The sequence below is a fragment of the Phycodurus eques genome, chromosome 16 (genome assembly GCF_024500275.1).
Source record: "Phycodurus eques isolate BA_2022a chromosome 16, UOR_Pequ_1.1, whole genome shotgun sequence".
Lineage (NCBI taxonomy): Eukaryota > Metazoa > Chordata > Actinopteri > Syngnathiformes > Syngnathidae > Phycodurus > Phycodurus eques.
In genome coordinates, this window is record NC_084540.1 from 9662766 (window position 1) to 9685943 (window position 23178).

At 42.2% G+C, this 23178-nt stretch overlaps 1 protein-coding gene across 4 annotated transcripts in view; it reads left to right on the plus strand.

Moving 5' to 3' along the window:
- Positions 1-23178, plus strand: part of bptf (bromodomain PHD finger transcription factor) — a 45817-nt gene extending 22639 nt beyond the window's left edge. For 3 of the 4 annotated variants that reach the window (XM_061699627.1, XM_061699628.1, XM_061699630.1), the window contains 15 exons: positions 1414-1537; positions 1636-1879; positions 7436-7566; positions 7662-7719; positions 7807-8037; positions 9515-10582; positions 10697-12051; positions 12126-12208; positions 12392-12617; positions 18353-18879; positions 18981-19157; positions 19235-19427; positions 21121-21205; positions 21322-21508; positions 22508-23178. In XM_061699627.1, the coding sequence (XP_061555611.1) occupies positions 1414-1537; positions 1636-1879; positions 7436-7566; positions 7662-7719; positions 7807-8037; positions 9515-10582; positions 10697-12051; positions 12126-12208; positions 12392-12617; positions 18353-18879; positions 18981-19157; positions 19235-19427; positions 21121-21205; positions 21322-21508; positions 22508-22544 (4726 nt within the window). In that variant the 3' untranslated portion in view covers positions 22545-23178. Of the gene's footprint in view, positions 1-1413; positions 1538-1635; positions 1880-7435; positions 7567-7661; positions 7720-7806; positions 8038-9514; positions 10583-10696; positions 12052-12125; positions 12209-12391; positions 12618-18352; positions 18880-18980; positions 19158-19234; positions 19428-21120; positions 21206-21321; positions 21509-21829 lie in introns of all 4 variants that reach the window. The other variant, XM_061699629.1, reaches the window with a different exon arrangement.

Below are 23178 nucleotides of genomic sequence, written 5' to 3' on the forward strand. Positions count from 1 at the left end.
ACACACACACACACACATATATATATATGTGTGTGTGTATATATATATGTGTGTGTATATATATATATATATATATATATATATATATATGTGTGTGTGTATATATATATGTGTATGTATATATATATATATACATATATATGTTTTTATTATATCCTACTGTTAATATATATTAACATCCATATTTATTCATCAAAGCAAGTTTGATAAATAAGTGCATTGAATCTTTATAAGAAAACTAGGGGGCTTATCAAAATGTTTGCACCTTCAAAAGCCAAACGTCATGGGGGGTGGGGGGGGGCTTAGTTTATTGCCCCTTCATAACTGATCGATTTTCGTTTATTTAATGAAAATTTAAAAAAAGAGGAGCACAAGTTTGTCATCTTGTTATAAAGATGCCATTTTATCCAACTGTGGTATCTCAGTTGGAACACTAGGGGGCAGTACCTAAACATTACATCAAAAAGAGGTGACGAAGAATCAAGAATGTAGTTTCATGTCGAATAGATTCTGTGTGCTGATCGTTTGGTGAATAAAAAAAGAAATACAAGACTGTTTCTCGAGAACACTACACTAACTAAATCAAACTGTAATGAAGAGGAAGCCCAGACAGCGCACGGCCCGCCCGCCGTGTAACTATTTGCGTGATCGATCACAAAGCTAGCTGCTAATTCTAGCAAATACAAGCATATGTGACCTCAGGCCGCGCAGTTCCCACAATGCAATGTGGATTTTTTGCAATAATGAACGTCCTAATTGTAACGTTAATTGTTGTTGTCGTTTCTATGTATGTTAATAGTGGTTCTTGGAATGTATTATTTCACTGTCATGTTTATTGCTGATTAATGTTGTACTGGATTACAGTACACCAACATCGCAGCAGAGCCAGCGATGTGACGATTGCGCACACGGACATCGCAATGACGATGCTCAAACAAAATATCGTGCAGCCCTATTACAACCCTAGTGATAGGATTTTGTTCCCATATCGCCCAGCTCTATCTGTGCATTTTTGGAATGTCAGTGCTAAATATTTTCATTTGTAATTGATTTGTTCTTTGAGGTATTCATAATTATTCATGCAATTGCAATGCCTTGTATTTAGTAAGGTTAGTACAGAGCCAAAAATGCAATTTTAGTCATATTTGGCATAATTTATTTAGTTTTTTGGGTTGGGGTGTTCGCCCTTGGGTTCCTTTGTTTTTTGTTTGTTTGTTTCGGCCAAGAATTTTCATTTTGGTGCATCTTTACTATTTTACTACTTCCGATTATATATGTACTTACTTATTATTACTATACATATTTCAACTTTCGTTATTGTGTGAATGAGGCAACACTAATAGGGCATTGAGTACCTCAATGGAATAGCATTTTATAAATATAGTCCAATTACCCTTTTCCTTGCTCTTGCAGAATGGAGAAGGAGAAATCACAGGGTGAAGATTCGTCCAAGACAGTCAGTACTCTGAAGAGTGCGGAGGATGTCAAGGCGCATTTGGAGAATCAGCTTAAACAAACGCGACTGGCTGCCCAGCAGGTGAGAAGACGGCACAATTCTGGAGTCACCTACTTTTGAACGGTTTAGAAGACCTTGATCAGATTGGTGGTAAAGTTTCACTTATGTGCCCTTTTTAGAAACGCTTTGAGCAACAAGCCATACCCACAGCTACAACCACCACCACCACCACCTCCTCATCCAGCACTTCAAATTCTGTTGGTACGCCTGTGTCCACGGGCCAGAGAACAGGTCAGGTCACATCAGGGACCAAGATGGTCTTGGCCTCCAAACTGGGCTCTCCAGTCTCCCTGCAGCAAGACAAGAACTTCCACCAGTCTTTTGCCACCTGGGTCAGGCAGGGTCAGACCAGTAATAATACAGGTAAACTTGTATATACAAGCAATCCATCTAACATACAAAAAAAATACTTAAACCACATTATTTCTTGATTAAAAATAAAGTGAAATTGTAATTATTTACTTGCATTCGTGAGCAATATTAGTGGTTGAATACCGACTTCAACCTATACCCAAACTTAATCCAGCTCACTGGGTTTCTCTGATAAATCTGTGAAGCATAACATTCAACCAAGAAAATATTTTTTTTCTCTCTTCAGTAAATAACTATAACTTCCCAGCTTAATCAAGAAGTAATCATGTTTCACTTTATCAAAACTAATTTAAAAATTATATAATGGATCATAATATTAAATATAATTTGGTTTCATGCCTGGATCAAACTACAAGAAAAATTTGGTCTTTCACGAATGCACTTTGTCAGATTACTACCATAAAATCTTGCTGTATCTCGGTCAGGCAGTGGCAACACTACACGACATGCATACAACCGTATCCTGTCTATTACGATCACTGGGCTTTATCATCTTAAATCAAACACTGTCGGTGAGTCATGACCAACAAATGTTACCTTTTACCGCAACCGGATACAACCGTTACTATGGCGACAACCAGTTGTTGTCAAACAATGGTGTGCTGCTGCAATGTTGGGGTAAAAATGAACAAAAAGAGGAAGAAAATCATGCGGTGTCACCAGGTGCTCGGAGAGGACGTTTTGGGCTTTCCGTTCAAGGATTGCTTGAGGTATGTTCACATACTTTTAATACGATACAGCTTGCAGGCAGGCGACAAAACGTTATGTAACCTAGCAAGCTTGTGCTAACGTGTGTACATAAACATGCCGGTGTTCGGTCGAATCATGCTCTAAAGCTTCGGTAAACATTGGTTTGTGCGCCTGAATAAATGTTGACAAAGGCACAATACGCAATCCTATTGGTCTAGGTCAAGGTACGCTGTCGCAGATTTGTCGTTGTCGTAACATTACATGGAAGCTATCCAAAAAAATCAAACAAACTAGACTTTTCATTTTGGCGTTGTAGGGCTATTGTAGGGCCAACTCGTTGGTCGTGGATTATGTCTCAGTACAAGAAGTTTTGTCGTTCCCGACAAAATATGTCAAATCCAATTTGGGAAATCGCCCGCAATAGAAAATTGGGCCAATATTGGAGCTAAAATCTTGTAGTCTCATCTAGGCATCACACGTTATACACACTGGTGTATGAACCAAAAATGTGTATATACATATACGAGTAATAATATACTAATAATGCATTATATTTAAAGGCAACCTTTCAAAGCAAACAAGGTCACCGTAGAATCAGACTTCGGTATCAGAATCATATCGTTACTCCTTGTACTTTTCCGAAATAAAGACGTCATAGTCCAACAAATCAAAAACCCAATTTGATTGAGAGCTGTCTATTGAACCGAAAAGAGAGTACGCTGGCGCGGTTTGGCTGCTGTTTCTTCCTCCAAAAAAGTTGTTCTTTTTAGTTTAAAATGGCTTACTTTGACACCCCAGCACTACTCTGAGCGCTCTGTGCTTCCGGACGGTGCGGAGTGTAGCAGAGTGCTCTCGGAGGATATTTCCAAACCCACCCATATTTTGCCTGAGCCAGTGTTGAATTCTGTGTAACGTCATCACAATGCCTGTTTGTGGCGCTGTCAATGGGTTGTGAGCTTACATCCAAAACTACATTTCCTAACCCCTTTAAGTTCGTTCCATAGGCATGCTTTTAGCATTTATTTGGCTCCCAAACAACATTGTAGGGAAGGAAAATAAGTTTGGGCACATTTACTGGAAAATTAATAGTGCTAAGATAAAAATCCAACAGTATTTACATTTGTGAGTCCTAATTTGATATTGAGAGACATTCGTGAGACCCACTTCAACAACCCGAGGATATGGAATGCTAGCATGCAGCTAGCCAGCCACCATAAAAAGTAGTAGGGATAAAAGTGGTTGATATACATAGACTGTTATAATTCCGACACCGTTTACCTGGTTTGGATGTAAATACCCTCAAATTAAAGCTGAAAGGCTGTAGTTAGAGCACATCTTGTTTGTTTTAATTTAAATCCATTGTGATGGTGTTTAGAGCCACAAAATTGAGAATAATGTCCATTTCCCATGAATGAAGAGACTAAAGTTTATGGAGTGAACGTTATGCATGAGCTGAGTTCACGGTATAATTGTTATTAGATAGATAATATAACCACTCCTCTACCCCGATTGGATATGAATTATGAAACGTCTATTTCATGTAATTACTTATTTAATAACAAGCTTTTATTTAAGAGCTTTAGACCAGTATTTTCCAACCTTGGCTAAGCCAAGCCACCTATTTTACATCAGAAAACCTCACTAAACCACCAAACAAAAATACAGACCCTTTCCAAAAAAATTTTGTCTCTTGGAAAAGTTTATTTATTTCCATAATTCCATTCAAAAAGTTAAACTTTCATAGATTATTGATTCAGGGTCCACAATTTAAACAATTTCAAGTATTTATTTGTTTATTTTTACATAATTTGGTCTTCCAGCTCAAAAAACCCCACGAAATCAGGAATTCGAAAATTAGAATACTGCGAGGAAATCACCCATATTTTGCAGGCCATAAATGTTTTGAACTAAGTGTCACACACCAATCATCTACTAAACTCAAAGCACCTGCACAGGTTTCCCCAGGTGTCATTAAATTGCTTCAGTTTGCTTCAATTGTCTCAGTTGGGTTCAATATGGGGAAGACTGCAGACTTGACAACTGGCCAGAAGACCATCATTGATACCCTCTATAGGATGTGTAATCCACAAATGTTCATAGCTAATGAGGCTGGCTGTTCACAGAGTGCTGTGTCCAAACATATCAATGGAAAGTCTAGTGGAAGGACAAAAATGTGGCAGGAGAAGATGCATCAGCCAAAGAGATGACCGTGGGCTTCAGCGGATTATCAAAAAGAGATTTAAAAATCTAGCAGAGATCCAGAAAGAGTGGAACGAGGCGAGAGTCACAGCTTCAAAAACCACCACATTCAGACACATCCAGAAAATGGGCTACAATTGTCGGGTTCCTCTGGTCAAGCCACTTCTGAGCCTGAGCCAACGTAGGAAGCGTCTCAACTGGGCCGAGGAGGAGGACTGGACTGTTGGCCAGCGGTCCATGTCCTCTTTTCCAATGAAAGTAAAGTGTGCCTTACATTCAGGAATCAAGGGTACGGAAGGAAGGAAGACTGCTGAAGAACAGAACCGAAGATGCTTGAGGTCCAGTGTGAAATAGCCAGTTAGTCATGATTTGGGGTGCAATGTCCAGTGCAGGTCAACTCTGCTTGCTTAAATCCAAGGTCACCGCAACAGTCTACCAGAATGTTTTAGAGGACTTAATGATTCCTTATGCTGAGGATCTGTATGGGGATGCAGATTTTATTTTCCAGCAGGCCCCTGCCCATACCGCCAGAAGCACTAAAACCTGGTTTGATGCCCATGTCATCACAGTGCTTGACTGGCCACCCAACTCGCCGGATCTAAACCCCATTGAGAATCTATGAGGTATTATCAAGACGAAAATTAGGGGCACCGGACCCAAAAACAAAGAAGAAATCACAGAAAGCATCAAGGAAATCTGGGCTTCCATAACTCCCAGGGAATGCCACAGGCTGATTGTCTCAATGACGCGACGCATCGAGGCAGTGATTAAAGCAAAGGGATTCCCAACCAAGTATTGAAGATTAACATCGTTTTGAAAGTACCATATTTTGATTGAGTTAATGTGACCCGAACTTCTTTCTTTTTTTCTACAAAAACTGAGAAGTAAATGGTGATTTCTTCACAGTATTCAAATTTTTTTAATTCCTGATTTCGTGGGTTTTATGAGCTGGAAGCCCAAATTATGTAAAAATAAACAAATAAATACTTTAATTTGTGGGCGCTGAATCTATATAACTTTTTGAATGGAATTATGGATATAAACCTTTCCATGATATTCAATTTTTTTGGAAAAGGTCTGTATAAGTATAACAGTGATATATTTGCAGGAAGCCATGACCTAATCTGCTGTATGAAGGGCAACAGGTGGATAAACCGCTTTATTGTACCTTTTGCCATCCAATGGAAGAGCATTTAATTGTTCTTCCTGTCACTAGATGCCACTGGCATAGAGAGAGATTTCTGATTCATAAAAAAAATAATTTAAATAATAAAAAAATAACAATGCAGTGAAGATATACTTCAGTAAATTAAAAAAAAAAAAAAACATTTTCCCGAGTCAACATGTACCAAACAGAAAACCGTGACCACAAAACTGAGATACGAACCGAACCATGGATTTTGTGATCCATTCCACTCCTCCTAGATACGCCAGTGCGCTGTAGCAACTCTGCTGACCTACGTACCTATGTGGTGGCCATGTTGGGTAGGTCAACGTCATGGTCCCAGCCAATGTGCGAGCATCCGCAAATAATGTCCGTGTGGAAAACATGGATGGTGGCGCAAAAATGATTCCGGCAATCCACTGTTCGAAGAAGATTTGGAGAGAAGAAACAGTCCATACCACAAGATGCAAACCACTCAGCAAAAAGAATCGGAAGGCCAGATTGGATTTTGCAAAGAACTCCAGAGGAGTTTTATGAACTGATGAGACCAAGATTAACCTCTACCAAAGTGATGGAAAGGCCAAACTATTGCGAAAGAAAAGATCTGCTTATGGTCCAAAACACACAAACCCAGCTGTGAAGCATGGTGGAGGTAATGTCATGGCTTGGGCTTGCATGGCTGCTTCTGTAACGGGCTCACTAGTCTTTATTGATGATGTAACTCATGATGGTAGCAGCAGAATGAATTCTGAAGTCTACGAAACCATTTTTGTTTGGCAATTTACAGAAAAATGCATCCAAACTAATCGGAGAAGCTTCATCATGCAACAAGACAATGACCCAAAACACACTGCCAACAACAAAGGACTTAATCGGGGGGGAAAGGGGAATGTCTTTTGACTTGCCTCTTAACCCAATAGAGCATGCATTTTACCTCCTGAAGAGAAGACTGAAGAGAGAAACCTCCAGAAACAAACAAGAACTGAAAGAGGCTGCAGTGAAGGCCTGGAAAAGCATTTCAAATGAAGAATGCAACAGTCTGGTGAAGTCAATGGGTCGCAGGCTTGATGCAGTTATTGCAAGGGTTATGCCACCAAATATTAAATGTTCTTTAATTTAATAATGTCTGTTCCAATACTTTTGCTCACTTAAAAAGTGGGTGGCTTCAAACAAAAGGTACTGTGTCCTGAGTTGTTTAACACTTTATGTAAATACCATGCAATAAAAGCTGGAATTCTTAAATTGTGTCTCATATTCATCTTTTGATCTGAAACCCAAATGTCTTCCGTATACAACAAAAACAAATGAATTGACCTTGCCGTTCCAATACTTTTGGAAGGGACTGTACATATGTATACACAATTAGATTTTATGGTGTCCTTGTATTTAAAGGCGATTTTAAATAAAATGCATTATATTATTACTTGTGCATGTTCTTTATTTAGCTCAGTCTGTTTTGTCACCTCTGTTTATGTCACTGTTTCTTTTAACAGATGAGCGGAAATGCACCAGCATATTCCCCTCTGGGCCTCCTGCAAACCTGAGGACGTACAGTACACTCCATCCTACAACTGGCAATATCAACCTCAGAGCTACCAACTCTGCTTCATCCACGCAACAACAGGTATTTTGCCTTCTGAACTTTAACCTTGTTAAGGCTTACCTCAGGCACGGCATCATATCAAACATGATTAATTCTTACTATTTTTTTTGCTTCAGTTAATTAAAACAGGAAGCCAAACACAACCTGGAGCAAGTCCTATGTTGGCTCCACAAGGTATTATTTCAATTTGTCATTTCAATTTTAAATACATTTAGCCATAGGGGCTAATACCTTAATCTGTTTTTATTTCCTCTTGTCTAGGCCATTCCCAACAGGTCCAGATGGGCCAAGGCTCAGTTGGATCTGCTGCTGTGTCTGGCTCTACTCCTGTGCAGACAACTGGAGGTCAGAGAGCTGCAGTTCCTGTGCCGTCCCCTTGTGCTACAAGTGCAGCACCTGGGCAGCGCCCTGTGGCTCCCTCCCAGCCCAACAGACCACAGCAGGGTCAAGTCAAACTCACTATGGCACAGCTCATGCAGTTAACACAGAGTGCTCAGGTGAGGGGCCCAGTTGCTTTTTTGTCTATTTAGAAAACTCAAAACGTTCTACAGTAGAACCTTTGTTTACAAAAAACCCTGTTCATCTACAAATCGGTTTACGAACAACATTTTCAAACAAATATTGCTTTGGTTCCCTAACTGCCATGGCATCCATGTGGAATGCTCTGTTGTGCTGTCTCTCGCGCAGGGTTCCAAATAAGCCCACTCTACCACCAGCGTCAAAATTTGGCCCGCACTTTCCGGTGAGAGTTGGACTCCGCCAAGGCTGCCCTTTGTCAATTATTTGAGAACTGAATTGATGGCCCAGGGCCAGTACGTCGCGGTGTCGTGCCACCACCTACCTATAGACATTATTAATAATTTCTTAAAATGGCTTAAATAATACAGTATAAAGACGCTAAATACGAAATAATCACTAAAACGTAATATATCATGAATATACAGGACCAGTACAGGTTCTGACAGGGCCACCACAACCTCTAAAAGGCTTAATGTCGCACCCCTAGGCGCAGCCGAGACATTGTTTGGTGGCTTCAGTATCGCAACATTGCTTTTTGCAGATGTGATTCTGTTGGCTTCATCAAGCCGCGATCGTCAGCTCTCACTGGCGTGGTTTGGGGGCGAGTAAAAAAAAAATTTACCGGCATTACCAGATAACTAGCAACCCTTTACTGCTCAGTGACGTTTTTTTTGTCAATGTCTTTATGTCTCCAAATTGTTCTCTGTCAATTGACTGTCTGTTGTCGTACTAGAGCGGCTCCAACTACCGGAGACAAATTCCTTGTGTGTTTTTGAACATACTTGGCAAATAAAGATTATTCTGATTCTAATTATGAAACAGTTAGGATGAATATCAGCACCTCCAAATCTGAGGCCATGGTCCTTATTCGGAAAAGAGTGGAGAGCCTCTTCAGGTCATGAATGAGCTCCTGCTCCAATTGGTTGGAGTTGAAGTCTCAAGGGGTCTTGTTCACGAGTGAGGGAAGAATGGAGCGGGAGACTGAGAGGCGGATTGGTGCAGCATCTGCTGTGATGCAGACTTTGCATCTGTCGTGGTGAAGAAGGAGCTGAGCTGAAAGCCAAAGATTTACCGGTCGATCCAGGTTCCCACCGTCTCCAAGATTGCGGGTACAAGTGGCTGAAATGAGCTACCTCCGCAGTGTGTCCGTGTTCTCCCTTAGAGGTTGGGAACCTGGAAGGTTGGCAGCTCTGCAGTCGTTGCCATAAATGCAATTTTAATAATTTGCATAGTAATTTCTTTCTGTCTTTTGGTTTTCATCCTTGGCTTCCACATTTTCTGTTTCAGTTAAGAATTTTTAATTTGTTGCATCAATAATATTTTGTAAACCTCTTAGAATGTTTTAAAGATTGCATTTTGATGTTTGCATGCGAAGGGAGTTTCTATATATTTTTGCATATGTAACGTTTGATATTTTATTTGTTTGCTCAATTGATTTTCCTTGCACCACCTCAGGGAGGAAATCCAGGTCTCACGGTGGTGATCCAGGGACAAGGCCAGACCGAGGGTCAGCTGCAAATTGTCCCACAGGGTGTCACGGTCACCACTACCCCTGGTCAGCAGCTGATGCAGGCAGCTATGCCCAATGGCCAAGTCCATCGCTTCCTCTTCACTCCCTTGCCACCATCTTCACCAGTTTCAACTTCAGCACCCACTGCAGCTGTTCCTGCACAGCCTGCTGCATTACAGAGGCCGCAAACCCAAATATCAACTCATGCTCTACCTAGGTCCAACGTCCAGACTACTCCTTCAGCCTTGGCCAAGACCCAAATGACAGCCCCTATTCCTGCTCCAACACAACCCTTTACACCTCTTTCTTCGCAACTTCATCCACATTTGAGTTCCACCCCAGCCTCTGTCCCTATACAACCCCAAGTGTCAGCCTCTGTTCCTACAACAGTGCAAGTTCCACAGGCTCCAGTACAACCCCACATTTCAACACCATCATCACAATTATGTCCTGTTGCAGCCCAGGCTTTGTCACAAACACTAGTTTCATCCTCCTCAACAGCCTCTGCCCCAGTACTATCTGAGGTGGCAAAATCGGTGCCTGCCTCACAACAGGCAGGGCAAACAACTATGATTCAAACCCAAATATCAGACCAAACTCGAACAGCAACCTCTGTGGCTCTTGCAGGACAAGTTACACCCCAATCCCAGATCAAGGCACAAACTTTGACCACCTCCTCAGCTTTCACATCAGCTCCTGTCCAGATGCATGTTACTTCTCCTGCCCCTGCTTTTGTCCCTCTCTCAGGCAATGCTGCTGTCCAGTTTAACTCTACCCAAGTGCAATGCATTTCTGCGTCAGTCCCTTCACCTGTCCAACTTCCAACATCTGCCCTCACTCCTGCCTCTGGTGCTGTCATCACTGTGTTGTCCAATCAAATTGGCGTTCTGACCCCTGCTAAAGCACCAAACCTAATTCAAACTGTAGCTCCTCGTCCTCTTAATGCTGCTGCCGCAAATGCCGTGGTCACACCGGTCACAGCTACATGTACAACACCTTCAGTGCCAGGTAATAAGCCTATAACATGATGACACCACTATCTGCATTTTATGATTAAGATTTTTGACTTTTGAAAATGTTGTGCATTAATTTGCTCCTTTTTTCTTTCCTGTCCTGTTGTAGCGCTTATAGAGCAGAGGGCCGCTCAGCCCCAAGTTTTGAAACCGGCTTCATGTGAAGCCCAGATTCCAGTCCATTCTGTTCAACAGGCAGCCATTCCCAATCCACCTGCGCTAACTGCAGTTCCTGCCTGTACCCTGGCATCAAGTTCCACACCCTTATCCTCATTGCCTCAGGCAACTCTTTCCTTGCAATCTCAAGTCCAACACCCTGCAGTAGTGTCTGTGCAGCAGGTGTCTCAAATTCCACTCTCTGCTGTGCAGCTTCAAATGAAGGCATTACCCGTTTCCTCTGTAATGACTACAGTTAGACAGCCCCAAGCATTCAATCAACTGCAGTCCCGACCTCCAAACCAAATCTGTGCACAGATTCAGGTCCAGCCATGTGGCCAAGTCCAACAAATGCAACACATTCAGTCGCCACCTCATCTCCAGTCGCAAGCACAAATCCACCCCCAGATCAGAGTTCAGTTTCAGCCACAAACTCAGCAACCATCCCAACCCCAAGTGCAGCAGCTTCCTCAAATTCAACCCCAGGTGCCATTTCAGTCCCCAAAGCAAACCTTGCCCCAGGTTCAAGTTAAACACCAACCACGGGTCCAACCCCAGTACCAGTCACAAGTACAAGGTGCGCTTCAAACACAAGTGCAAACCCAACCTCAGGCTCAGCAACAGCCTCAGGCTCCAATCCGACCCCAAATGCAAACCCAGGTTCAGGTCCAATTCCAGCAACAGAACCAGATTCACCCTCTGCCTCATGCTTCGCAACAACCTCAAGTACAAAGTCACTCACCAATTAAAAGTCAAATTCAAACCCAAACTCAATTCAAAGCACAGTCGCCAACCCAGGTTCAAGTACAGACTCAACCCCAGGTGCAAGCGCAGGTTCAAGTTCAGTTTCAATCTCCGAACCAAGCTCAGCCTCCGCTTCAAGTCCAGTCCCCAATTAGGCATCAGCTCATCACTGTTCCAGGGCTTCAACAACCAGTCCAACTGTTGTCAGCTCTTCCATCACATGTTGCAGCCCAGATCCAAGCTCAGATCCAAGCACAGGCACAGCAGCAAGGTGGTGCAGTTCCCCAGCAAATCAAACTACAACTGCCTATCCAGATTCAGCAGACAGGGGGTCAAATTCAAGCCCACCAAATCCAGAACATGGTGACGATACAGGCACCAACAAGCCTGCAAGACCAACTGCAGAGGATGCCGCAACACAGAGACCAGCAACAACACCAGAAGCAGCAGTATCTGCAGCAACAACCTCCACCACCAAAGAAGAAGAAACACCAAGAGAATAAAAAGGAGCATAAGGATCTGAATCAGTTGGCAGTGAGCCCAGGAGACTGCTTTCCTAAACAGGTAAGACTATCAAATAGTGACCAGTCTGTTGCTGCTCATTTCAGTACTGATGATATGTTTATTGTTGCGGTCAGGTGGGAACGAAGCAGAGTGTTACAGCGGAACAGCTAAAACAGAGGAAAACTCTAGCTGCTGCTGAGCGAGAGGAGAACCAGAGGTTTGGGACTTTATCATCATCATTCCTGTGTTAAATTTTATTTCCGGTGGACAGCTGCAGTAGTGGCATTCTTCATTGTAGGTTACAAAAAAGATGTCATAATTATGCCTTTTACTGTACAGCCACTGTCAAACTGCACCACCAAGAACACCAACATAATTTGGTCTTTTCTACTTTCTCCAGAATGATTGTGTGCAACCAGATGATGAAGTACATTCTTGATAAGATCGAGAAGGATGAGAAGCAGGCAGCTAAGAAAAGGAAAAAGGAGGAGGTGGTGGAGCAGAAACGCTCCAAGCAGAATGCCACCAAGCTGACGGCGTTGTTGTACAAGCACAAAGAACACCTGAAGGCAGAGATTCTAAAAAAGAGGGCTCTGCTGGACAAGGATCTTCAGCTTCAAGTGCAGGTCAGCATGCATTCAGCTTTGTCCAAAGCACCCTATATGGACCAAGGTATAGGGACTCCTGGCCTTTACACTTACAGGAACTGCTACTGAAAGGAAAGTAAATGGGAAAGAGTAAATGAAAACTATTCGGCAATGCTGGTCAGCCTCCAATTTGTTCATATTTCAGAACTATTTTTCCCACTATCATAAAACCTGAAAAATACAAGCAATGTTGTAACCATTATTTAACATTTTACAGACAAGTGTAAAAATAATTTAACCACTGTATAATCATGTCACAGATCAAGTAGTTCTTAGCATCGTAAACAGAGAGAGAGTCTTGATTGATGCAGATTGTAATGAACATGTTGCTAAAGGAAACAGGGGTGATGAAGAAGTGATGGGTAAATTTTGCATCTAGGAAAGGAACTTGGAGGGACAGATGGTGGTAGACTTAGCCAAAAGGATGGAAATGCTGTAGTGAACACTTTTTTCCAGAAGAGGCAGAAACATCGTAACCTATAATAGCAGAGGTAGAAGCACGCAGGTGGATTACATCTTGTGCAGACGATGTAATCTGAAGGAGGTTGCTGACTGTAAGGTAGTGGTAGGGGAGAGTGTGGCGAGACAGCATAGGATGGTGGTGTCAAAAAGGACTCTGGTGGTGGGGAGCAAGATTTAAAAGACAAAAGGCAGAGCAGAGAACCATGTGCTAGAGGTTGAGAAAGGAAGAGTGTTGTGCAGCTTTTCAGGAAGAGGTGGGACAGGCTTTCGGTGGATAGGAGGAGCTTCCAGAAGACTGGAACCTCAGAGTACAGGAAATCATACAAGGAAGGAGGTTAGCTAAGAAGAAGAGGGACACTGAGAGGACCGAGGAGAGGAGAAAGAAATACATTGAGATGCGACGTAGGGCAAAGGTAGAGGTGGCAAAGGCCAAACAAGAGGCATTTGATGACATGTATGCCAGATTGGACACTAAAGAAGGAGAAGATGATCTATACAGGTTGGCCAGACAGAGGGATGGAGATGGGAAGGATGTGCAGCAGGTTAAGGTAATTAAGGATGAAGATGGAAATCTGTTGTCCGGTGTGCTGGATAGATGGACAGAATGGAAAGAATGCTTAGAGGAGTTGATGAATGAGGAAAATGAGAAAGGAAGAGGAAAGTGATTAGTAAGGGGGGAGTTAGAAAGGCATTAAAGAGGTTGAAAATGGAAAGGCAGTTGGTACTGCTGACATATCTGTGGAGATATGGAAGCATCTAGGAGAAGTGACTGTGGAGTTTTCTACCAGCTTGTTCAACATAATTCTAGCAGGTGAGAAGATGCCTGAGGAAAGGGGGAAAAGTGTGCTGGTGCCCATTTTTAAGAACAAGGGTGATGTGCAGAGGTGTAGGAGCTATAGAGGAATAAAGTTGATGAGCCACACAATGAAGTTATGGGTAGTGGCGACGAGACTCAGTACAGAAGTGATTATTTGCAAGCAACAGTATGGTTTCATGCCTAGAAAGAGTACCACAGATGCATTATTCGCCTTTAGGTTGTTGATGGAGAAGAACAGATAAGGTCAGAAGGAGCTACATTGTGTCTTTCATACATGCAAATCAGTCACCTTTTGGTGAAATTCGCCGTTTTGAACTCAAAATAGGCCGTTTGCGTGAATCGTATATATCCGATTAGTTTTTCCTGGGTGGCTCGCCATCGCTGTCGTCACTCTTGAACGCTGACTGCTAGCGGTAACGGTACTTTTACTCTGTTACAATGATCCAAATGTTGCTCGGTACTTTTATTTATCAATTTGCTTATTTCGCAACTATTTTGTGCGCGGGACTACGACTTCGACTTCAGCATTGGGCGCTGTTTGCTCCAATTTAATTTAAGCGCTAGTGAAGTTTAAGTCCAGTTCACCAATCAAACGACACAAGAAAGTCACATGACCTCACACAACGTCTTCTATTGGGCTTCCCAGGCATAGGTATTAACACTAGAGAACACTTGAGTCGCATTATTGTCAAGTAACAGTACTGTTACTTGAGTACAATATTTGGCTACTCTACCCACCTCTGGAGTGGACATCCTCTATTGCTACACTCACGTTTAAGCAACATGTATTTGTTGCACTGGTCTTTTGTATTTTCGCGTTACGGTGCTGCGGGTCGTGGCCCTGGTTGTGGTCCCAGTGGAACCGCAAAACACACGTAACATCGGCGACAAGAGCTGATCCGCTAGTGCATCTTGTATTAATTAGGAAAGGTGCCTGCAACTATCTAATTGGTTTACTGATGTTAATGTTAAATGTATTAAGCGACGGAGCGATGTTAGGGATTATGTCGCAACACAGAATGAACTAACTTCAAATTCAGAAATGGCCAATAAAAACAGAAAAATATTAGCCTTTGAAGTTGTTAATAGTGAAAAATGAAGTGAAACACACAATGATTTTAGTCAATTATTTTCCATTATGAGAGTGCTTAAAGAGGAGGATGCTATTCATGTGGCACACCTTGAAGCAGAAATCAGGTGAAGGTGGCGATGGGCCTGCCTCAACTTGGAGGCCAGAAAAAAAAGCAAAGAAATGAGGCAAATGTAATTTTAATCTTAAATTTGTCCATCAACATCTACTTGAGAGAGTACCCAGAGAGGAACTGTGGTACTGGATGCGGAAGTCTGAAGTCGCAGAGGTGTATGTTAGAATAGTACAGGAGATGTATGAGGGCAGCACAACAGCGGTGAGGTTTGCTGTAGGTGTGACAGAGGAGTTAAAGGTGGAATTGTGAATGCATCAGGGATCAGCCCTTAGCCTCTTCCTGTTTGCAGTGGTGATGGATAGGCTGACAGATTACGTTAGACTGGAATCCCCGTGGACTATGATTGTGGTGACATTGTGATCTGCAGTGAGGGAGCAGGTGGAGGAACAGTTAAAAAGGTGGAGGCATGTACTGGAAAGGAGAGGAATGAAGATTAGTCAAAGTAAGACACAATATATGTGCATGAATGAGCGGGATGGAGGGGGGAGAGTGAGGCTACAGGGAGAAGACTTAGCAAGGGTGGAGGACTTTAATTATTTGGGGTCAACAGTCCAGAGCATTGGTGAGTATGGTAAGGAAGTGAAGAAACGGGTCCAAGCAGGTTGGAACGGGTGGCGGTAGGTGTCTTGTGTGACAGAAGAGTCTCTCCTAGGATGAAGGGCAAACTTTGGTGGTGGGGCCAGCCATGATGTACAGATTAGAGACAGTGGCGCTGAAGAGACAACAGGAAGCAGAGCTGGAGGTGGCGGAAATGAAGATTTTGACGTTCTCTCTCGGAGTGAGGAGGTTAGATAGGATTAGAAATGAGCTCATCAGAGGGACAGCCAAGGTTAGATGTTTTGGAGACAGAGTTAGAGAGCAGGCTTTGATGGTTTGGATACGTCCAGAGGAGAGATGGTGAGTACAGACCCTTTCCAAAAAAATTTAATATCATGGAAAAGTTTATTTCCATAATTCCATTCAAAACGTTAAAATTTCATAATTATAGATTCAGGGCCCACAATTTAAACAATTTCAAATATTTATTTTTTACATAATTTGGGCGTCCTGCTCATAAAACCCATGAAATCAGAAATTCAGAAAATTAGAATACTGTGAAGAAATCAGCCCAAATTTTGCAGGCCATAAATGTTTTAAACTTATTGTCACACACTAATCATCTACTCAACTCAAAGCACCTGCACAGGTTTCCCCAGGTGTCATTAAATTTATTCAGTTTGGTTCAAACTATGGAAATAAATAAACTTTTCCATGATATTCAAATTGTTTGGAAAGGGTCTATATATTGGTAGAAGGAGGATGAGGATGGAGCTGCCAGGCAAGAGAGCTAGAGAAAGACCAAAGACAAGGTTGCTGCATGTAGTGAGGGAACACATGAGGGCAGTTGGTGTTAGAGAGGAAGATGCAGGAGATAGGCTTACATGGAAAAGGATGACATGCTCTGGCGACACCTAACGGGACAAGCCAAAAGGAAAAGAAGAAGAAGATAATCACATATCGAACTAAAATAGTTTTAACAAATATGCAAATGTGATAGAACGACTGCAAATTCTACTCAACTACTTTGACGCATGACCGTAACCTCGTGTATTTAAGGAAGTTGAAAGCCAGACTTATGTCACTCGTCATGTATCTTTAGCATTCATATTTGTAATGCAAAAGTAAATATAAGTTACACGTGGTTAAAACAAGAAATTGAAAATAAGCGTGATAAAAACATTTTTGGATGTATACTCACCATTACCTCAAATCATGCATGAAGGAGGAATGATTAACACACAGAGGGAGAATTACATTTATCACTCGCCATAATGCGTGTCACTTTTTGCAGCTTCAATGTTTCGTGGATTTGTATATCATACGTCTAATTTTATATTGCGTATTTTTCGGTAGATCGCGGGATTTTGTGATGATTATTTTTCCACATGAACTGCAGCGTAAGGTGGGAAGAGTGCCTAGAAGACAATGTCTAAAGTTTGGGATCATTTCATTCCTAATAAAAAAAACTAAAGTGCTATGTGCCTATTGCATAGCACAACTATCTTAAATTCCACAACTGCATATCTACGGGAAAGTAAATATTGTTGGCTAATTTAATATAGCCTACCACTGCTAGTTAGAACAAGTTGTAATCCCTCCATCGGTGGTCAAGGATACACACAGCCGCAGGTGTGCTTTCAGTCGCTTTGTCTCGTTTCAGATGGCCCCCTGAAATTGTTTCCTCACCTGAATTCTCTGTGCCCAGCCGTAGGTCATTACATTCATTCATTCATTTTCTGAGCCGCTTCTCCGCACTTGGGTCGCGGACGTGCTGGAGCCTATCCCAGCTGTCATCGGGCAGGAGGCGGGGTACACCCTGAACTGGTTGCCAGCCAATCGCAGGGCACATAGAAACAAACAACCATTCGCACTCACAATCATGCCTACGGGCAATTTAGAGTCTCCAATTAATGCATGTTTTTGGGATGTGGGAGGAAACCGGAGTGCCCGGAGAAAACCCACGCAGGCACGGGGAGAACATGCAAACTCCACACAGGGGGGGAGGGGCCAGGGATTGAACCCGGGTCCTCAGAACTGTGAGGCTGACGCTCTAACCAGTCGGCCACCGTGCCGCCAGGTCATTACATTATTATTTTTATTTTTACCTGTATGTACAAAGTGCTTAACGGTTTAGCCGGGTAATAGCCAGCTAACTCTACACTCTCATTCGTTTATTCCCACGTCCCTCAACAGGCCTGGCCACACCTTTTAAAGTTAGACGCATTCAGTCACAGATACAGTACTGTTGAATGTGAGGATGGTGACCCCAAGTGGACAAAAATAATACCTGCACCTCACATGCATATTTTATTGGTATTATGCATACAGCTTTAAATTACTACGTGTAAATACTATAATATATGGTTGCTACTTCATGGATTTTGTCTATTGTGGAGGTGGTCATGGAACGTAAAATCTGCGATAACTGAGTGATTACTGTACTTTCTATGCCTGGGAGGTGTCTCCTCACATTAAGACTAAACAGCTGACTTTGCAGTGTACATTTCATTCATATATTATCAATGTCTACTTTATCCATATTGCATTGCTACATTCCAAGTAGCATTTTTGCATCTGTGGTCATTTTGTGGCATTTGTAAAACTAAATTATTAAAATAACTGGGAACTAAAGTTCTCAATACTATTGCCGACATAGTTATGCATGTCATGATGTGTTTGTTCTTGCTCAGGAGGAGCTGAGGCAAGACATTGGAAGGCTACAGAAAGAAAAGGAGAAGGCCCGAGTTGCCATTGCCCAGGCTGCGGCAGCAACTGTCAAGTCATCCTCCCACTCCTCTCACTCTTCCCACACCTCACACTCTTCTCAACCCTCTCACTCAACACATTCCTCTCACAGCACCCACACAGCAAGGCCCCCTTCCTCATTGTATAAACGTAAGCGAGAAGAGGAGCGAGACAAAGACAGAAACAGGGATAAGAAGCGGCATCATGACAAGAAACGGGAACGGGACAAAGAGCGGGATCGGTATAAAGACAGAGAAAAAGACAGAGACCGTGATCGAGAGAAGGAGAGGATGAGAGATCAAGAGCATACTCGACCTCAGGACAGGGAGAAGGGCAGAGAAACGGACAAAGACAAGGACAGATATCCCTTCGCATTAAAACACAAGAAGAAGAAGCTCTCCTCTACCTCAAAGGATCACAAGAAGGACAATAAACTGTACTGTATCTGCAAAACACCCTACGATGAGTCCAAGTAAGCTGAACATCTCAACATGCTGCTCTATGAAGACTAATTGAGGAAAGCTTATTTTTATTTGAGTCTAGTCATGTAAAGACAAATGTCTTTGCTCTCAGGTTTTACATAGGGTGTGACCTGTGTTCCAACTGGTTCCATGGTGCATGTGTGGGCATCACTGAGAAGGAAGCCAAGAAGTTAGAGGACTTTGTGTGTAATGATTGTAAACGGGGCCATGAAGGCGGAAGCAAGGAGGAGCTCTACTGCATCTGTCGGACACCATATGACGAATCACAGTACAGTTTCTTCCGCCTTGTACCTTGTATCTAATGTGAGTGAACAAGTTCTGATTTTTCCGATTACCCCCTTTCAGGTTTTACATCGGCTGTGACCGCTGCCAAAACTGGTACCACGGGCGCTGTGTGGGCATCCTACAGAGCGAGGCTAATCACATCGACGTGTACGTCTGCCCGCAATGCCAGTCGACAGAAGATGCCATGACGGTCCTCACGCCACTTACTAACAAAGACTATGAGGGCTTAAAAAGAATATTACGCTCCTTACAGGTATGCAGCCTACATTTGCTTACATGCTCACTTCCTAGCCCAAACCAGGGCTAGGAAGAATGTATTCAGTATTCAAATCAATTTGTGACTTCAACAAAAAAAAAAAAAACAATAGTGAATTAAAAGGTTCGTGTTCAATTGGAAGTGGATGAACTTATTCTGACAGGAGCTGGAATGAATGAAGTCATCCGGCCACGTCCTTGTTTACTTCCGACACAACAGTTTGACTTACTACGTGTGAGACAAGAATCTCAGCGGAATGAAGCTTCCCATGAAGAGAAGCTGCACAAATGTTCTTTGCAGACTGTGACCGCGGCAGATGAATTAGATAGTTATGCAAGATTCATTCAATACATCATGGCAGATGATTGACAAGAACAACTGCTAACTAGAAGCTAAACTAACTAGCCGGTAGTAGACAAGATGTTGCCAGGCAGCGTGGAGTACGCATTTTCTGGCACAGAGACCTGCCTCAACAGACCTTGGCCACGTCGAGGGATCATTATGATTAAAGTAAGCCATTTTAAACTAACAAGAAGCGTATTGGCGACTGATTTTTCCGGAGGGAAAATTTGCCCGACTCCCACTTTCTTTACGTTGTGACAAAATCTGCAACCTCAATAAACTGCAAACAGGACTTCAACAGGGGGCTATAGATAGTTTTCAAATCATCCAATTGGATTTTCGTTTGTTGGACTATTTCGAATAGAACAAGGAGTAAGAGACCAAATTGATTCGATCATCGCTCCCCAAAGACAATACAAATATCGATTGGGATTTTAGGGGAAGAGTCCGAGTACTGTGACAAACAAACAAACAAAAAACAAGGTAATGACGGAGTAACAATAGAAGAGTATAAATTTGACATCCAATACAAAAATGTTATGTCTCTGTGTCAGACTTGTTTTCATCGTGGGCCGTATCTTTGTTATGGTTGTGCTCGAGGGGCCGTCTATAATGGTGAAACCACATAATGTGTAGTCATCAACAACTTAAACTTTCTTTTCAGGAAAAGTGCAACATCAATAATTTGTCCTAATAAGAAATTACATATACAGACAAGCGCAACAGTAACTGTTGGATGATGACATTTGTTGTTGCCTTGGCTCCATTTCGAGAGCCTGGGAGAGGCTGTTTAAATGCCACTGGCATTTAAACATCCCTTTAATAGGTGAAAATTAATATGAACATCATATGCTCGATCAAATTTGTTGTGTTAAAGCATTTAGATGACATTCCCCACAACGTACTTCAGTTGTGCACAGACTGCAAATAACTTACGTGTTGTTTGTCTGAGACACTGCAAACTAGTCCGACACCGACGACGTGTTTTTTATCCGACAAGATTGAAAAAACTTTATTGGCCGTCAGATAGTTGAAGTACTGCGCTACAAGACACGTGACATGGCTAAAAAAAACTGCTTTTGGATTCATATGCAACGACGACGTGGAGTTAAATGTCTTGTGCGGATCGGCGACTTATGACATGAAAGCCGATCAGCATAAAATGCTAATTATCGGCCGATACCGATAACACCGATCAGATCGCCATAAAGTCTAATATCCCCATAGTCTGTCAAGGACCTGTAGTGAAATGTTCAGAAATCAATGGTTCCAATCTCAAGCACATTTACTTTGGGACATGTTTCGTATGGTTTAAAAACAACTTTGTATTATATTCCTGTTTTAACAGTCTCACAAGATGGCGTGGCCTTTCCTTGAGCCAGTGGATCCGCATGATGCACCTGATTATTATCGCGTCATTAAGGAACCAATGGGTAAGATTGTGTGTTTGTCCTCACCGATGTGTTTTTGGCATCCAATTTGGCATCTGTTGAACACACCACGATTAACCATTTCCAAATAATGCTGATGAAATAATTCTCCCTTGCAGATTTTTCCACAATGGAAAGCCGTTTACAAAAGCGCCATTACCACAAGCTCACTGAGTTTGTGGCCGACGTGACCAAAATATTTGACAACTGTCGCTACTACAACCCCAATGACACGCCCTTTTTTCAGTGTGCAGAGGTGCTTGAAGGCTTCTTTGTACAGAAGCTAAAATGTTTCAAAGGTGGCAGGTAAGCGTTGCTGCTCCCCAAATGTTTGTACTTGCTGCACCATGCTTGTTTGCTTGCTGTAATGCGTTGGTCTCACTACTTGGTTGCTTCTATTGTATCAGTATCGCTCGTTTTTTTGTATATTTTTGTCCCACTGGCTTGCATGAATTCACAAATGCTTTTCTTGTTGTGTTTGGCTCAGTCAAAGAGCTAACTGAGCTAACAAAGTCAAGATATGTTGTACATGATGTGCTTGTTTACAACATCCGCCATGTCTGGGTTTGTTCACCTTTGCTGCATGCCTTTTTGATTTATGCCATCCCATTTTCTTCTGTCTTGCAGATTGTCAGATTCTTAAGTGGGCCAGTCTAGCTGGAGTCTGGACTGGATGCTTGTCTCTAGTAATCATGGCAAGATTGTTCAGTAATCACCATAATGTGGCAGCCATGTTGACATTAGTCCATCAGTTCAATGATGAGGATGCTTTTTGACAAACGTTCACAGCAGTTAGCATTTTTATGGGGAGTTTTAAATACATTTTACCCAATTTGTGTTTATTTTCTGAAGTACTGTACACCTCGGTTTAATTGGATTTGTTTTGAGTCAAGCTTACCAGCTGTAAAAGTATACAAAGCTGCATATTTTATTACAGAGATATTTATGTATCACTTGGCTCCACCTCTTTGGTTTGATCAGTGTTTAAGATTTATGTACATACTTTTATCATGTACAGTGGTTGTGATATATCGTTTTTAAACAAATAATCTATGTGAGAGTAAATGCGAGCAACATCTATCGTCATTCTGTTCCTCCGCTTCCTAAAAGTAATAATAGTGTAATTCGCAAAAATTGTCATCAAGGAAAAATGCATTCCCACCACAAAACATCCAACATGGCTGTAGGATAATCTTCCAGGGAGGCCTTTGCATCCACTGTGTCTGTGCAATCATTGTTCACATTTCACAACAACCAAGAACATGTAAAGGTCTCTCAACTTCACCCTCTCTCCACATGTTGTAGGTCTCATAACAACAAGCTACAGTCTCCAGCCTCTTAGAGCGTGTCGCACATTGGTGATACGCTGAAAAACAAAACGCACTTGCCAAGCCGATTGGCTTTTTCGACTGTCCCTCTGTGACACACGTCCTGTGTTGGGGGTGTGCTCCTTTAAGTGCGCAACCAAGCACTGCTGCTTTCACAAACTTGGTCAGGCGAATCATTTGAGCTCCAAGGGACCTTTTTTTGTACCTGTCTTCATCAGCGGAACTGTACAGATGAGATGGCATTTCACAAGAAACTTTACCTCGGAGAAAAGACTCACAAGGAGCTCTCATGTTTCCATGTATTATATTTTTTGGGTCACATTTGTTTGGCTCTTTTTCTTCGTTTTTGTTCACGTCCCTCTGGCCATCCAAATGGTCGACTTGTTCAATGAGGAGTAGGAAATGGAATATCATGGCTGAGTTTTACTGAGCATACTAAAGAATTTTGTCTCAACATCCTTTTTGTACTATTTCCATTGTTCAGGCTGAAGTGGCATGAGAAGACAGTTCAGTACTAAATATCTGGACAACAGTAGATGCTTGTTCGGCTCTTTACCTTGCTCTGCAATAGTGACTCACTTGAGAATGATGTATCTGTGTATTTGAAGGTTCCCGCTGTTAAAAAAATAATAATAATTTTTGTCTGAA